Below are 15705 nucleotides of genomic sequence, written 5' to 3'. Positions count from 1 at the left end.
GCCCGGGGCAGGCCCCGCGGGCGCTTTGCAGCCGGCTTGGCCGTCCCTCCTCCAGCCGGGATTTGCACACGAATCCCGGCTCTTCACACGAGCCAAGGCCACCGGCTGCCACCAGCGCCGGCCACACGCCGGGGTCACCCGCGCCGAGCCCCCGGCCCGGAGGAGGATGGCAGCCGGCGACGAGAAGCGGCACCTGCTGAGCGAGGGCACCGGCGGGTACGGGGGTGCTCGGGGGGGCTGGGGGTGCCGTGCCCCCTCTGCTCTGCGGCTCCCGAGCGGGGTCTGGCCGGGGAACGGGCTGGGGGCAGCGCTCAGGGTCCAGCCAGAGCGGCCCAGCCCCACGCAGCCCGCGGCCGGCAGGTGCTACGTGGGGGCTGCGCGGAAGGATGGACAGAGCGCGGCGCAGGGACAGGAGCCCGCCCTGGAGCTGGGGACACGGCGTGGCCAGCACTGCCACACGCGGGGGACCGGCGGCCACCCCGGGCAGCAGCAGCGGGCACGGAGGAAGCTCTACCTGGCCGCTGGCATCTGCCTCTTCTTCATGGTGGGGGAAGCCGTGGGTGAGTGCGGGGTGCCGGCTCCTTCGGGGTCCCCGTGGGGTCACCCCAGAGCCCCTCTTGTCCTGAGTCCCTGCTGAGGGTGAGGCCAGAGATCCCTGCTGGCTCTCTGTGGGTCACAACACCCAGTGGGACCCCCCTGTGGCACGGGGTGAGCTGATCTGTGCCCGTCACGGGGCGGGACCCCTGCCACGTCCCCTCGATGTCCCCCGGATGTCCCGTGTCTGCAGGCGGGTACCTGGCACACAGCCTGGCCATCCTGACGGACGCTGCCCACCTGCTGACGGACTTTGCCAGCATCATGATCAGCCTCTTTGCCCTCTGGGTGTCCTCACGCCCCCCCACCAAAACCATGAACTTCGGATGGCACCGGGCAGGTAACGCGGTGGCACCGCCCCGGGGGTGTCATTGGAGCACCCCAGGGTGCCCTCCCCGTGTGGCCCAGGGGTTTTGGGGTGCCCTGAGGGGCCTGGGGAGCCTTGGCAAAGTCCTGGCACTGCCAACAAGGCAAGGCAGAGGCGCTGCCAGCCCTGAGCAAGGAGCATCCCGGGGATGGTGCTGGGTGCCCGCACCGTGCCCAGCACTGCCGCGGATGGTGCTGGGGGTGGCACGGCAGTGAGGCAGCGACGGGGGGGTCTCTCCGCAGAGATCCTGGGGGCTCTGCTCTCCGTGCTCTCCATCTGGGTGGTGACAGGGGTCCTGGTCTACCTGGGGGCCCAGCGCCTGCTCTCGGGTGACTACGACATCGAGGGCGGGGTCATGCTCATCACCTCGGCCTGCGCCGTGGCCGTCAACATCGTGTAGGTGCTGCCACACGGTCCCGGGGTGTCCCCTCCCTGGGCCGGCTGGGCCCCGCGGTGTCACCAGTGCCCTGCCCGCAGGATGGGGCTGGCTCTGCACCAGACGGGGCACGGGCACAGCCACGGGGCAGGCGGCGAGCAGCCCAACGCCAGCGTCCGCGCCGCCTTCGTGCACGTCCTGGGGGACCTGCTGCAGAGCCTCGGCGTCCTCATCGCCTCCTACATCATCTTCTTCAAGGTCTGGGGGGCTGGGGGCTAACGGGGTGCTGGGGACAAAAGGGACAGTGGCTCCAGACAGCCATGGCCAGGCACAGGGCGGGACAGGCAGGACTGTGTGCCCGCCCTGCTGGTCCCGATGGGGGTTTGGGGTGCGGTGATGGTGCCACAGGGGTCTCACCCCCTGTCACCCCTCCCCAGCCCGAGTACAAGTACGTGGATCCCATCTGCACCTTCCTCTTCTCGGCGCTGGTGCTGGGGACAACGCTGACCATCCTGAGGGACGTTCTCCTCGTCCTCATGGAGGGTAGGGACCCCCGGGGGTGGGACAGGGTCACCCAGGGGTGCCCTGGGCCCCGTCCCTGCAGCTCCCGTGGCTCTGCCCCGCAGGGACCCCCAAAGGGATGGATTTCAACGCCGTGCGGGAGACGCTGCTGGCGGTGCGGGGCGTGGAGGCCGTGCACAGCCTGCACATCTGGGCTCTGACCGCTGCACAGCCGCTGCTCTCGGTGCACATCGCCATCAGTGAGTGCCACAGCGGGGGACAGAGCCACCAGGGAGCGTCATAGCAGGGAGACAGGGGTGCCAGAGCCACCAGGGAGTGTCACAGCGAGGGGACAGGGGTGCCAGAGCCACCAGGGAGTGTCCCAGTGTCGGGCGGGGAGGGTCGGGGTTTCCCCGCACCCCCACATCCCCGGTTTTTTCCCCTGGCAGACGCGGCTGCCAGCGCGCAGGAGGTGCTGGAGGAGGCCAGCTCCCGGCTGCAGGGCGCCTTCCGCTTCCACAGCACCACCATCCAGGTGGAGAGCTATTCCGAGGAGATGCGGGACTGCCGGGAATGCCAGCCCCCCCGCGACTGACCCCCGCCCCCGCGGCCCGGGGCGCTTTCCACGTGTGGCAAATAAAGCAGAGCACAGGGGCTGTGCGGGGGGATGTTGGGTCTGGTCTGGGTGTTATCTCCGCTATCTGCAGGAGCCAAGGACGCACCCAGGGCTGCGGCAGCCCGAGAGTGGCTGTTGGAGGCCACCTAATATTCCGTATTTCTGTTCAGCTGGGAGGAAAGCCAGCTGAAACAGCCCTTTTCCCTTCTCCGGGGAGCGCTGCGAGGCAGTGGGAGGCTGGGCTGCCCAGGGGCTGAGGGGGACGCAGCTGGAGCGAGGGAGGGAGGTCACACACAGCTCTTATCGCTCCTCTGTTTGCTCTCGGGAAGGTGAAGGACTCTCCTGCCCGAAGGGCTGGAGGGGCTGCCCGGGTTATTCCCAGAGTGCCGATGGCAGAAGTGTTGGAGCACCCAAAAGCCGGTGCTCCCAGTGGTCCCAGTGCTCCCCCCGAATTCCACAGCCACCATTCGGATCCTACCTCTCCCCCCTCCTTTATTGCACTGGTAAAACCCAATAACGAGTAAAACCCCGTCAGCAGCAGCGAGCCTGCCCCCGGAGGGCTCCGAGCACCGGGAGCCCGCCCCTACCCCGGCAGCCCTCACGGCTTCTCCAGGCTCGGGTATTTCTTGCGCAGGACCGAGACCTGGTCCTTGAAGAGGACGGGGTCGAGGCGCAGCTGGGAGGGCACCAGGGGCATGTAGCCAAACCAGTCGGCCAACTGGTTGAGGCAGTCCTGGCGCTGGGAGAAGCGCTGGCTGCCGTCCGTGCCCTCCGCCCCGGCAGGAGCAGGGCGCGGGGCCGAGGGGCTCCGCTGCCCGGCCGGGGGGGTCCCCGCAGCCCCATCGCCGCACTCCGCCCGCTGGGCCACCCCCTCCTTGTGCTGCTTGCGCTGGGTCACCTTGATGGGGGGCAGCTTGGTGACAGCGGCCACCAGGACGTTCATCAGGATGTCCTCGCAGGCGGCCAGCCCGTCCACCAGCTCCCGCAGCCCCGCGGGCAGGTACTCGGTGAAGAGGCTGTGGTAGTACCTGGCGGGGAGAACGGGGTGAGGGGCAGGATGGGGCTGAGCACCCCCGGCCCCCGCAGCCCCTCCGGCCCCCGCGGCCCCGCCCCGGCCCGGTACCGGTGGTAGAAGGCGGCGGCGGTGAGGACGATGGAGAGCTCGTTGGTCCATTTGGAGGTGTAGCCCCAGCGGCCCTGCTCGGCGTCCCAGAAGTGGCTCTGCGTGGGGAAGCCCACGATGCGCTCGGGGAAGCTGAGCCACACCGAGAAGGCAAAGTCCACCTGGCACGGGAGGGGCACGGTGTCACCCAGCGCAGGGCCACCCACCGCGGGGACCTGCGGCAGGGGAGCGCCGCTGCTCCTGGAGGACGCGGGGACACGGGGACAGCCCTGTGCTGGCCACTGAGCATCCGAGGGAGCCGGGGCCGCGGCCTCACCTCGCTGGTGGAGAGGCTGGTGTCCTCGTCCAGGCTCAGCACCGCGTCCGTCTGAATGGCCCCGAACGGGAAGAAGCGGTCGCTGAGCTGTGGGGGGAGGAAGGACAGGTTGGTGCCCTGGGGTGGCTGTCCCAGCCCCCTGCTCGTACCCCTGTTCCCTGCCCGTGTCCCCGGTCCCCTCACCTTCCTCCTGCCCTGGATGATGGTCAGGGGCACGCTGCTCTGGGGCCATTTCCCGCTCGGGGGCGGCGGCTTCTCGCAGCTCCACAGGACCACGATCTGCAAGGGGGAGGACAGGCGTGGCCGGAGGGGTTGGGAGGGTTCTTTGCTCCAGCCTAGACCATCCCAAAACCATCTCGTGGCAGTTTGGACCAGGATAAACCCCCAGGTGGTCCTGCCTCCATCCCAAAGGGCTTGGGAGACAGCTCTGCCCACCCAAAGGGGACACCACCAGCCACCCCCTCTGTCCCTAGACCCACCATCCCCTCTCCTGGGCCCCCGCAGGACCCAGCCCCATCATTCCCCAGATCCCCGGGAGCTGCACCGGCCGACGAGGGACTCAGCTCCTCTCACCTGGGCACAGTACTGGGATCCAGAGACGGCTTGGATGAGCCTGAGGATGGGCTGGGACAGAGACTCTGCTTGCGAGACCGCCCGGATGAAAGCCGTGAACTTCTTGGAGGGGCTGTAGCCTGAAAAAAGGGTGGGAAAGGGAAAGGAGAGGTGTTGGGCACGCCCCGGATTTGCCGTGCTCAGCCGGGGCAGGCAGGGTCCTACCGTGGTGCAGGTAGTAGAAGGGAAAATCCCCGAGGTGGGTGGAGAAGTCGGGCAGGACCAGGAGCCCCCCGGGCAGCGCGTTCCAGAGGAAGCGGGAGCGGGAGCGGTGCGGAGACAGCCGGTCCTTGATGATCTGCCAGAGGCGCGAGTGATGCTCCCAGCACCCCGGCGGAGACCCCGGCAGCTGGGGAGGGGGGCTCGGGGCGGGGGGCTCACCTCCAGCGTGGTGTGCACGATCTTGTCCACGGAGGAGAAGTAGGCTTCCCACAGGAACTGGGTCTGCTGCTGGAAGGCCAGCACGCGCTCGGGGTGGATGCAGCGCACGGCCGAGGGGATCTGTGCCAGGGGGGCAGCGGGGTCCTCGCCTCAGCTTCCCTCCTCGGGGCTGGGCTCCTCGCCTCTGTCCCCTCCAACCGTCCCAGCCATCCCAGGGGACAGCCCCTGCTGTGCATGGTGCCACCCTCCTCCTGTGGGGCTGCATCTCCTCTCCCTGCAGCAGGATCGGGCCCAGGATTCCCAAGGGTTTGTGCCCAGGAAGGTCCTTCCCAGCTTCCCCCCGAGATGAACAGAGCCCACAGGGGCTGCAGCTGGGGTGGGACCCCCATTCCAGGCTGGCTCAGACCCTCCTGCATCTACCCACAGGGGCTGCAGCTGGGGTGGGACCCCCTTTCCAGGCTGGCTCGGACCCTCTTGCATCTACCCACAGGGGCTGCAGCTGGGGTGGGACCCCCTTTCCAGGCTGGCTCGGACCCTCTTGCATCTACCCACAGGATTGCTGCCAGGCTCAGCTGCCAGGGGCTCATCCCCAGACTTGGCTGGGGGCTCCACCACGGCTGGCATTGGGATTGGGGTCTGGTGCTGGCGTGGGGCAGGATCTGGACCCGGTACCTGCAGCAGGAGCCTCTCGCTGCCCACGACAGCAGCTTTGCCCCAGTCAATGGCCTCGGCGAAGGGCAGCTCCCAGCCATCACTCAGCAGCACCGGGATGCAGGCGGCCTGTGGAGGGACCCCGCAGGCTGGGACAGAGCCCCCAGACCCCGGTGAGGGTGTCCCCCATCGCCCTGCCCACCCCGTACCTGCAGAGCCTCGAGGAAGCGGAAGGAGCCCAGGCGCCTGCCGCGGGGCACGATGCAGAAGGTGGAGTTGTGCAGCAGCTCCTGGTAGTCAAACCTGGCATGGGAGACGGGGCAGGGGTCAGGCACGGCTCCCTCCCCTCCTGTGAGCACCTGGGAGGTGCTGCTGGCACCTGCCAGGTGTGGAGCCAAGCCAGGGCAGGGTTAGGATCAGTTTGGAGTGATTTTGGCTCTGAACATCCCTGGTTTTGTGGGAGCAGAGATCTCCTGGGTGCTGAAGGGATGGACTGGGCATCCCTTAAAGAAGGGGCGTCAGGAAGGGACCCCAGTGCCCTTCGAAGGCACGAGCCAGCTCCTCCCACCCTCCAGCAATGACACCCCACGCAAGGCCACCACCCCAGCCCCCGAGCCCGAAACTGCAGTGACTCCTGAGCCGTGCCCAGACTTGCTGGGCAGGACCAGCCCTGCCTGCCCTGGCAGTGTTCGGGAGGGGCAGTGGGTGCCGGCAGCACGGCCCCCCCCGGTCGGGCTCGCCCGTGGGGCTCTCAAAGCCCCTTCTGTGCCGTGCTGGGAGAGGCTCGGCCGCTGCCGGGTCCCTGCGGCCGCGCCGGAAAATCCAATATTGACTTTAGGTCAGGACAGACCCCGTCTGTTCCTGCCCGCGGGGAGGGGCAGCCGCTCCTGGATGGGCTGGGGGCACCCGCGTGGGCCAGCCGGGAGGTTGTGAGGCCAAAAAGAGCCCTTGCAATGTGCTGGTCCCAGGAGGAAGGGTGTCCCTGCGGTGCTGGTGCCAGGCTGGGAGCTGAGGCTGTGTCACCTCCGCGGGTGCCGGAGCACTCGGGCACGTCCCAGCGCCCTGGGATGTGGGAAGTCAGCTCCAATGCCAAGGCAGAGAGTTTCACAATAAAATCTGCCTCTGGATGAGCCTCCCCAGTGTCTCCAAAGGATGCCAAAACCCTTGACCCGTTAACACTCAAACTCCCGGCCGGGCAGCCGGAGCGGCGACAGCGGCTCGAACAGCGCCCAGACCCCCACGGAACCACAGCAGCGACAGCCACATCCCCGGGGCCAGAGCCGGCTGTCACCTCTCCGGGGGACCCCGGGCCCTGCCGTGACCCCCGGCAGCTCCGGGGCTGGGTGGGCAGCGGGACCCGGCCCGGGGGGTGCCCTCGCCGGTGCGGTGGGGCGGCTGGCGCCGGCCGGGCTGCGGGGCCGAAGGCTCCCGATGGAAATATTCGCTCCCGACGCGCTGCGGTTTCCGGGCAATCGCCGTCAGAGCTTCCTTGTTTTGTCAGGAGCCGGGACGGGCGCCCGCCGCGCTCCCTTCGCCAGGCCCCTCGGTGGCTCCGGCCGGGCACGGTGCCACCGGCACCGGCGGCTCCGCAGAGCCGCTCCCAGCCCGCGCCGAGCGCTCCGAGCGCGGGGCAGCGGGGCCGCTCCGCAGCGCTGCCACAAGCCGCTCTTTATCCCAGAACAGAACCGGATTGTTCGGGGCAGCCCCTCGGGCATGAGGAGGGTGATGGAACGGCCGGCAGAGCCTTCCTCTGCTCCCCGAGCTGCCTCCACAGTGCCAGCACCGGCCACACCGGGTGAACGGGACCACCGAGGTCCCACTTTGGCCCCTGCCCGTGTGGGAGCACCTCCCCGGGCGGGAGGGCATCGGTCCCCGCGGGAGGTCGGGCAGAGAAGACCCTGGTGGCGACGCCGGTGGTTTTGTGCCCGGTGTCCCGCAGGGAGGAGCAGGGAGGCGGAGGCTCGGGGTCACACACGAGCACGCTGCCCGTGCCCCGTGTTCTCCATCGAGCCGGTGGCCAAAGCCGTCCTGGGAGAGGTGTAAATCTCCCTGTGTTTGCAAACAGCATTAGGGGATTACCTGGGTGGGAGGATGGGGGGAGGATTCTCATCCCGCTGCCCCTTGGCACAGCGTGGGGCTGACCTTGGGCCCCCTGTCCTGCCAACCCCACCGTCCTGAGATGCCCCGTCCCAAAGAGCCTTTGCTGCAAGTGCTGACCCTGCTGGGCTGGTGGCACCCTCCAGACGGGGCCGTGTGGTGCCTGACCCATCCCAAAGCCCCGGCTAATCCCAGTGCCAGCACCCCAGTTCCACTTTTACCTCCCAGTACCTCCTAAGACGCTTTGAGGATGATGCCCAACGTGGCCTCTCCCCATCTGCTCTCCAGCCGGGTGCCTGGGGGATGTCCCCAGGCAGTGGGATGGGCACCTGCCCATTGTCTGTGGGATGGGCTTTGCCTTTACCTGCCCTGGATTCGGCAGCTGGTGATGGGTCCCAAGGAGTTGGATGGGGAGGTGAGGAGCTGGCACGTGTGCCTGCAGAATGGAACCCCCCAAACTCACAGAACTTTGTACTCCCAATTTTTCCACCACCGTGTCCATCCCACACTGCTGCCACCGTGTCCATTTGTGATGGGGGACGCAGGGGGACCCCCAGGCACCACCACCAATTAAACTCAGGGCTGCCCACACTGGGACGCCCACAGACCCGCCAGTTTTGTGGGATTTTCAGTGGAGTCAGTGAGAAGGGGATGTTTTGGGCTCATCTCCAAGAGAAACGTTTATGTTGGGGGAGAGCGGGAGGGGGGAGAAGAAAAGCATCATTCATCAGCGTTGGGAAAAAGGGAAATCGTATTAGAGGCGGTGGCAGCAATTGCAGATAAGAGCTGCTCTCGCCAGATTACTCCAACTTTAATAGAGAGCAGGAAAGCCCTGAGCAATCGGTGCCTCGCTCCCCACCGTGCAATGAAACCCTCATCCCTCTCAGGAGAACCCAAAACTTCCCTCTCGCCACAGACACTCACGGTTGCACCCCGCAGAGAGGCAGGGACACTCGTGGGGTGCCCCATCGCCCCAGACCCCCCTTTCCCCCATCTCTGACTCACCTCTCATAGTCCACGTTGTCCTTGTCACAGCGCGTGTCCTTGTGCTTCTCCCAGTCCTTGCCGTGCTTGCAGGTGGTGAGGGAGATGATGTCCTTCCCGTTGTGGATGTGGTGCAGCGCGTTCCGCGTGCCGGAGCCGATGCCCGTCAGGTACCGCTTCCCCTTGAACACCAGCAGGAATTTCTTCTTGGGGGGCACCGAGTCCCGGCGCAGCCACCCACCGTCCCCGCCGCGCTGCGGGTGCTCCCTGGGGAACAGAGGGATGGAGACGTCGAAGCCGGGCCGGAAGCTGCGGCTGTCGAAGCTGGCTCTGGCCAGGATGGCGTGGCCGGTGTCGAAGCCCAGCTCGCCGGCATAGCTGGGCCAGGTGCCCGAGTAAAGGTTGAAGATGAGGTGGTTGCGGCCGCCGTTCCAGAGCGGGGAGCCCCGGATTTTCTCGTCCACGTCGTGGACGTAGTGGCCCGAGAGGCGGTCGCGGTCCAGCGTGTCGATGCTGAGGATGAAGAGGCAGGCTTCCTCGGGCCGGGGCGTGTGGTAGCGCGAGCGCTCGATGGAGCTGAGGATTTTGCTGTAGGTCTCCGAGACGGGCTGGCCCCGCTCCTGGGGGTAGGTGAACACTTTGAAGCCGTTCCTCTCGCACCTGGAGAGGTCGAAGCAGGTTTCCATCCGGCACCTGCTGCTCCTGTAGATGCTCAGCCAGCCTGCCCGCCGCTCCCGGGGGGACAGCAGGGGAGGGTCCCCATCCCTCTGCAGCTCCTCGGGGTCTGCAAAGCTTTTGAGGAGGGACCGATCCGTCCAGCGGGGCCAGCTCCTCGGGGCTTCTGCTTTCCGCGCGGAAAAGAAAGGGAAACGGCGCAGCTGATCCCCTCCGAAGAGGAAAAGCAGGAGCCAAGAGGCCAGGAAAGCCAGGAAAATGTATTTCTTCCTGGTCTGCATAGGTTCACACGCAGCCCCAGCTCCTCATCGGGCTCAGGTGGGTGCCAGAGTCCGTTCAAGAGGCCGATGTTCCCAGCCCTGAGTGGGTGGTGGGACGGCTCCTGGCCCCAGGTGCTGTCCTGTGTCCTTGCAGTCTGTGACAGTCCCCACTTGCTGCCCGCTCTGCCCAGGGCTGTGCTGGTTTCTCGGGACCTTCCCGGTGTCTGGCTGCAGAGCAGAGCCCGGTGCCCCGGCCGCTCACTTCTCCGGGCCCCCGAGCCGCGACAATGACATTTCCATCGCTTGACCCAGCTTCAAATCCCTGGAGAAAGGGAGAGGTCGCGGCGTCACCGTCCTGTCGCCGCCAACCGTGTCACCACAAGCGGCTCCACACATCCCTGCGGCGGGACTCCCCTCCCCAGCTCCCTGAGGAATAAAACCCCGGGAACAAACCCTCCCGCGGCCGCCAGAGCCCCCCTCCCTCCCCTGCTCCTTCCCCCCCGTCCCCCCGTTACCTTCGGGGGGTCGATGCCCCCGGTGGGTGTCGGGCCGCCGCGTCCCGGAGTCTCGATCGCCGGCTGCCCGCGGCTCCGGGCTGCATCCCCGGCCGGGGAAGGCGGCGGAGCAGCCGCCGAGCAGCCCCGCCGGGCTCCCGGTGCGCGGCCGGGCGGAGGAGCCGCTGCGGGAGGCTCCGCACAGCCCCGCTCCCGGGGCGCTGGGTGTGAGTCCCCCTTGTCACCTTGTCCGTCTGTCCCTGCGCAGGGCTCTCTGTTCCCGTGTCCCCCCGGTGCCTGTCCGAGACCCCGGCTGCTCTCCGCTGTCCTCCTGTCCCGCCCCGGGACTGCCTGTCCCCGGTTCGTCTGTCTGTCCCCTCCGGGGTTAACTGTGTCGCTGTTTCCTGCACCCCTCGGAGCTGGCTCTCCCCTGTCCGTCTGTCCTCCCGGGACTGTCTGTCCCCTGTCCCCTCCCAGATCGGCCTGTCCCTCGTCCGTCCGTGTGTCTGTCCCGCCCAGGGCTGGCTGTCCCCTGTTCCCTCCGGGAGCTGGCTGCGCGCTGTCCGCCGGTCAGTCCCCGCGGGGCTGGCTGTCCCCCTGCCCGTGTCGCTGTCCCCGTCCCCCCTGTCCGGCCGGTCCCGGTGGTCCCGCGTCCCCCCCACGCTCCACGTGCCCCCCCCGCCCGCATCTGTTACACGGCGTCCTGGCCCCGCCCCCTCCTCGGCTTGTCCCGCCCCCGATCTCCCATTGGGTCTCCGCTCACAGGAGTGGGCGTGTCCGGAGGAGCCCCGCCCCGCTGCGTTCTCCCATTGGCCGCGTCCACGTGGGACGGGGGGGAGGGAAAATCCCCACGAGAGCCGGGGGGGTCCCGGGGGGCCGGGGCTGAGGGGGGACCGAGCCCGTGTCCCCCTGTCCCTGTGTCCCACTGTCCTCATGGACCCCTTGTCCCCCTGTCCCCATGGACCCCTGTCCCTGTGTCCCCCTATCCCCATGAACCCCTTGTCCCCATGGACCCTTGTCCCTATGGACCCCTGTCAACATGTCCCCGTGTCCCTATGGACCCCTGTCCCTGTGTCCCCCTATCCCCATGAACCCCTTGTCCCCATGGACCCCTGTCCCCGTGTCCCCTTGGACCCCTTGTCCCCATGGACCCCCGTCCCGGTGTCCCCCTGTCACCATGGATCCCTGTCCCCGTGTCCCCGTGTCCCTATGCACCCCTGTCCCCCTGGCCCTGTGACCCCCTGTCCCCATGTCCCCCTGCCTCTCCGTGTCCCCCTGTGTCTCAGGGTGGCTTTGCCGGGGTAATCTGGGGGGGCTGGGGGGGCTGACACCATTCCCCGAGCCGGGCGTGGGCCGGGCCTGGCAGCCCGGACAGGTCGGGGCTCGTCTCTCCCACCCCGTCCCGGCATCCGCGGCCCCGCAGCCGCCCTCGCCCTGCCCCGCCGGCCGGGCAAGCCGGGACCGGAGCGCTGGATGGCGGCCACGGGCGGGACAGCCCGGCCGGCCCCCGCCTGCGGCTGCACCGATGGCCGAGGGCACGGGCTGCGCTCTCCCTCCCTGCCCCGGCCCCGGGGCACACCGGCAGTGGCGATCCCAGGGCTCTGTCCAGCGCCCAGCGCGTGCCTCAGTTTCCCCAGTCACCCAGTGGGGCTGTGTGAGCGGGAGCCTGGCAGAGACGGTTGTCACCAAATCTTTGGGTATTTATTTGCCAGCCTGGCCGGCTCGGCCCCGCAGGGAATTAATCCCCGGCCGCAGAGGGGATTACTGGGGACCTGGGGCCGCTTTAGCTCCAGAAAGAGGATTAAGCAAAGGCCAGGGAACGTGGGGATGGGCAGCGAGAGCCCCAGAGCACTGCTGGCCTCTGGGGGGGACAGGGGGACAGTGCTGGGGACAGGGACACGGCTGGGTACAGACATGGACAGGGCAGCCCTGGGCTTGGGGTGCTGCCCACGGGCACAGCCCCCCACACCCTGCAGAGGGGCCGTGGGGGGACTGGGGGTGTGTCCTGAACTGGGGGCACTGGGACCTGTGCTGGTGACACTGGGAGCTGTGGTTTTGTGGTGGTGACACTGGGAGCCATGTCCTGTCCTGGTGTCACTGGGACCTGTGTCGTTTACTGGTGTCACTGGGAACTGTGGTTTTGTGCTGGTGACACGAGGAGCCGTGTCCTGTCCTGGTGTCTACTGGGAGCTGAAGTCCAGGAGCATGGGAGGCACTGGGAGCTGCAGGGCAGAGTTCACTGGGGCGTGCTGGCAGCTGTGACCCGCTGTACTGGTGTGAGCGGGCAGGGGGATACTGGGTGGCACTGGGCTGTTTTTACTGGGAGCTGGGAGGGCACAGAGGGACACTCGGAGCTGGGAGAGCCCTGGAAGCTTGGGAGGGACACTGGGAGCTTCTGGGGAGCACTGGGAATTGTGTGGGTGAGGGCACTGGGAGCTGGGGTGGCACTGAGAAGCACTGGGAGCTGCAGGAGCGCTGGGAACGGGGGGTCACTGGGAATTGGGGACAGCTGGGAGCTGCGATGATGCCGGGGGGAGCTGGGGGAGCGCTGGGAGCTCCCGGCACGGCTCCGGAACTGGGATGCGCTGGGAGCTGTAGTCCGGACTCCCAGCGCATACTGGGAGCTGTGGTCCCGGCCCGGGGCCATACTGGGAGGGCGGTCCTGCAGCCCCGGGCGCGGCTGGCTCCTAAAAATCCATATTGCGCAGGATGCCTCCCAGAGGAAAGCTGGCACCAGTGCCAAGTCAGGCTGGTTTGAGAGTGCCAAGTACCTCCTGCAAACTGACACCATGAAACTGAGGTGGTGACTTTTGCTTACCTGGGAAAATGGCCGTTGTTTGTGTTCCAGGCCCTGTGGCCCGGAGAGGCCGGCTGGCTCCTAAAAATCCATATTGCGCAGGATGCCTCCCAGAGGAAAGCTGGCACCAGTGCCAAGTCAGGCTGGTTTGAGAGTGCCAAGTACCTTCTACAAACTGACACCATGAAACTGAGGTGGTGACTTTTGCTTACCTGGGAAAATGGCTGTTGTTTGTGTTCCAGGGCCTGTGGCCCGGAGAGGCACGCTGGTACCAAAAAATCCATATTGCGCAGGATGCCTCCCAGAGGAAAGCTGGCACCAGTGCCAAGTCAGGCTGGTTTGAGAGTGCCAAGTACCTCCTGCAAACTGACACCATGAAACTGAGGTGGTGACTTTTGCTTACCTGGGAAAATGGCCGTTGTTTGTGTTCCAGGGCGTGTCGCCCGGAGAGGCCGGCTGGTACCAAAAAATCCATATTGCGCAGGATGCCTCCCAGAGGAAAGCTGGCACCAGTGCCAAGTCAGGCTGGTTTGAGAGTGCCAAGTACCTCCTGCAAACTGACACCATGAAACTGAGGTGGTGACTTTTGCTTACCTGGGAAAATGGCTGTTGTTTGTGTTCCAGGGCATGTGGCCGGGAGAGGCCGGCTGGCTCCTAAAAATCCATATTGCGCAGGATGCCTCCCAGAGGAAAGCTGGCACCAGTTCCAAGTCAGGCTGGTTTGAGAGTGCCAAGTACCTCCTGCAAACTGACACCATGAAACTGAGGTGGTGACTTGTGCTTACCTGGGAAAATGGCCGTTGTTTGTGTTCCGGGCCCTGTGGCACAGAAAGGCCGGCTGGCTCCTAAAAATCCATATTGCGCAGGATGCCTCCCAGAGGAAAGCTGGCACCAGTGCCAAGTCAGGCTGGTTTGAGAGTGCCAAGTACCTCCTGCAAACTGACACCATGAAACTGAGGTGGTGACTTTTGCTTACCTGGGAAAATGGCCGTTGTTTGAGTTCCAGGGCCTGTGGTCTGGAGAGGCCGGCTGGTACCAAAAAATCCATATTGCGCAGGATGCCTCCCAGAGGAAAGCTGGCACCAGTGCCAAGTCAGGCTGGTTTGAGAGTGCCAAGTACCTCCTGCAAACTGACACCATGAAACTGAGGTGGTGACTTTTGCTTCCCTGGGAAAATGGCCGTTGTTTGTGTTCCAGAGCAGGTGGCCCGGAGAGGCCGGCAGGCTCCTAAAAATCCATATTGCGCAGGATGCCTCCCAGAGGAAAGCTGGCACCAGTGCCAAGTCAGGCTGGTTTGAGAGTGCCAAGTACCTCCTGCAAACTGACACCATGAAACTGAGGTGGTGACTTTTGCTTACCTGGGAAAATGGCCGTTGTTTGTGTTCCAGGCCCTGTGGCCCATAGAGGCCGGCTGGCTCCTAAAAATCCATATTGCGCAGGATGCCTCCCAGAGGAAAGCTGGCACCAGTGCCAAGTCAGGCTGGTTTGAGAGTGCCAAGTACCTCCTGCAAACTGACACCATGAAACTGAGGTGGTGACTTTTGCTTACCTGGGAAAATGGCCGTTGTTTGTGTTCCAGGCCCTGTGGCACAGAAAGGCCGGCTGGCTCCTAAAAATCCATATTGCGCAGGATGCCTCCCAGAGGAAAGCTGGCACCAGTGCCAAGTCAAGCTGGTTTGAGAGTGCCAAGTACCTCCTGCAAACTGACACCATGAAACTGAGGTGGTGACTTTTGCTTACCTGGGAAAATGGCCGTTGTTTGTGTCCAAGGGCGTGTCGCCCGGAGAGGCCGGCTGGTACCAAAAAATCCATATTGCGCAGGATGCCTCCCAGAGGAAAGCTGGCACCAGTGCCAAGTCAGGCTGGTTTGAGAGTGCCAAGTACCTCCTGCAAACTGACACCATGAAACTGAGGTGGTGACTTTTGCTTACCTGGGATAATGGCTGTTGTTTGTGTTCCAGGGCCTGTGGCCCGGAGAGGCCGGCTGGCTCCTAAAAATCCATATTGCGCAGGATGCCTCCCAGAGGAAAGCTGGCACCAGTGCCAAGTCAGGCTGGTTTGAGAGTGCCAAGTACCTCCTGCAAACTGACACCATGAAACTGAGGTGGTGACTTTTGCTTCCCTGGGAAAATGGCCGTTGTTTGTGTTCCAGGGCATGTGGCCCGGAGAGGCCGGCTGGCTCCTAAAAATCCATATTGCGCAGGATGCCTCCCAGAGGAAAACTGGCACCAGTGCCATGTCAGGCTGGTTTGAGAGTGCCAAGTACCTCCTGCAAACTGACACCATGAAACTGAGGTGGTGACTTTTGCTTACCTGGGAAAATGGCCGTTGTTTGTGTTCCAGGGCCGGTGGCCCGGAGAGGCTGGCTGGTACCTAAAAATCCATATTGCGCAGGATGCCTCCCAGAGGAAAGCTGGCACCAGTGCCAAGTCAGGCTGGTTTGAGAGTGCCAAGTACCTCCTGCAAACTGACACCATGAAACTGAGGCGGTGACTTTTGCTTACCTGGGAAAATGGCCGTTGTTTGTGATCCACGGCGTGTCGCCCGGAGAGGCCGGCTGGTACCAAAAAATCCATATTGCGCAGGATGCCTCCCAGAGGAAAGCTGGCACCAGTGCCAAGTCAGGCTGGTTTGAGAGTGCCAAGTACCTCCTGCAAACTGACACCATGAAACTGAGGTGGTGACTTTTGCTTACCTGGGAAAATGGCCGTTGTTTGTGTTCCAGGGCCTGTGGTCTGGAGAGGCCGGCTGGCACCAAAAAATCCATATTGCGCAGGATGCCTCCCAGAGGAAAGCTGGCACCAGTGCCAAGTCAGGCTGGTTTGAGAGTGCCAAGTACCTCCTGCAAACTGACACCATGA

At 65.3% G+C, this 15705-nt stretch overlaps 2 protein-coding genes across 3 annotated transcripts; one reads left to right on the top strand and one right to left on the bottom strand.

Moving 5' to 3' along the window:
- Nucleotides 1–108: 108 nt before the first annotated feature.
- SLC30A2 (solute carrier family 30 member 2) lies at nt 109–2506 on the top strand. Its single transcript, XM_059868646.1, has 8 exons — nt 109–216; nt 361–560; nt 788–934; nt 1204–1357; nt 1439–1595; nt 1775–1880; nt 1964–2098; nt 2288–2506. The coding sequence occupies exons 1-8, from the start codon at nt 167–169 to the stop codon at nt 2431–2433; spliced, it is 1095 nt and encodes a 364-aa protein (XP_059724629.1). The 5' UTR covers nt 109–166; the 3' UTR covers nt 2434–2506.
- A 420-nt stretch (nt 2507–2926) lies between these two features.
- Nucleotides 2927–10676, bottom strand: EXTL1 (exostosin like glycosyltransferase 1). Of its 2 annotated transcripts, XM_059868757.1 has the most exons (12): nt 10069–10676; nt 8640–9875; nt 7999–8070; nt 5747–5840; nt 5559–5666; nt 4887–5006; nt 4671–4803; nt 4467–4585; nt 4077–4172; nt 3894–3980; nt 3578–3738; nt 2927–3482 (listed from the first exon to the last, which is right to left on the bottom strand). In XM_059868757.1, exons 2-12 carry the CDS (start codon nt 9572–9574, stop codon nt 3053–3055), a joined length of 2355 nt encoding a protein of 784 aa, XP_059724740.1. In that variant the 5' UTR covers nt 9575–9875; nt 10069–10676; the 3' UTR covers nt 2927–3052. The 2 variants fall into 2 exon arrangements, with proteins under 2 accessions (XP_059724740.1, XP_059724741.1); XM_059868758.1 differs by lacking the exon at nt 7999–8070 and having other exon boundaries at nt 10069–10675.
- Between the last annotated feature and the right edge of the window lie 5029 nt (nt 10677–15705).

This window comes from Haemorhous mexicanus, chromosome 27 (genome assembly GCF_027477595.1).
Source record: "Haemorhous mexicanus isolate bHaeMex1 chromosome 27, bHaeMex1.pri, whole genome shotgun sequence".
In the NCBI taxonomy this organism is placed as follows: Eukaryota; Metazoa; Chordata; class Aves; order Passeriformes; family Fringillidae; genus Haemorhous; species Haemorhous mexicanus.
The sequence above is the reverse complement of the archived record's forward strand: the minus strand, read 5'-3'. Positions and strand labels throughout refer to the sequence as shown.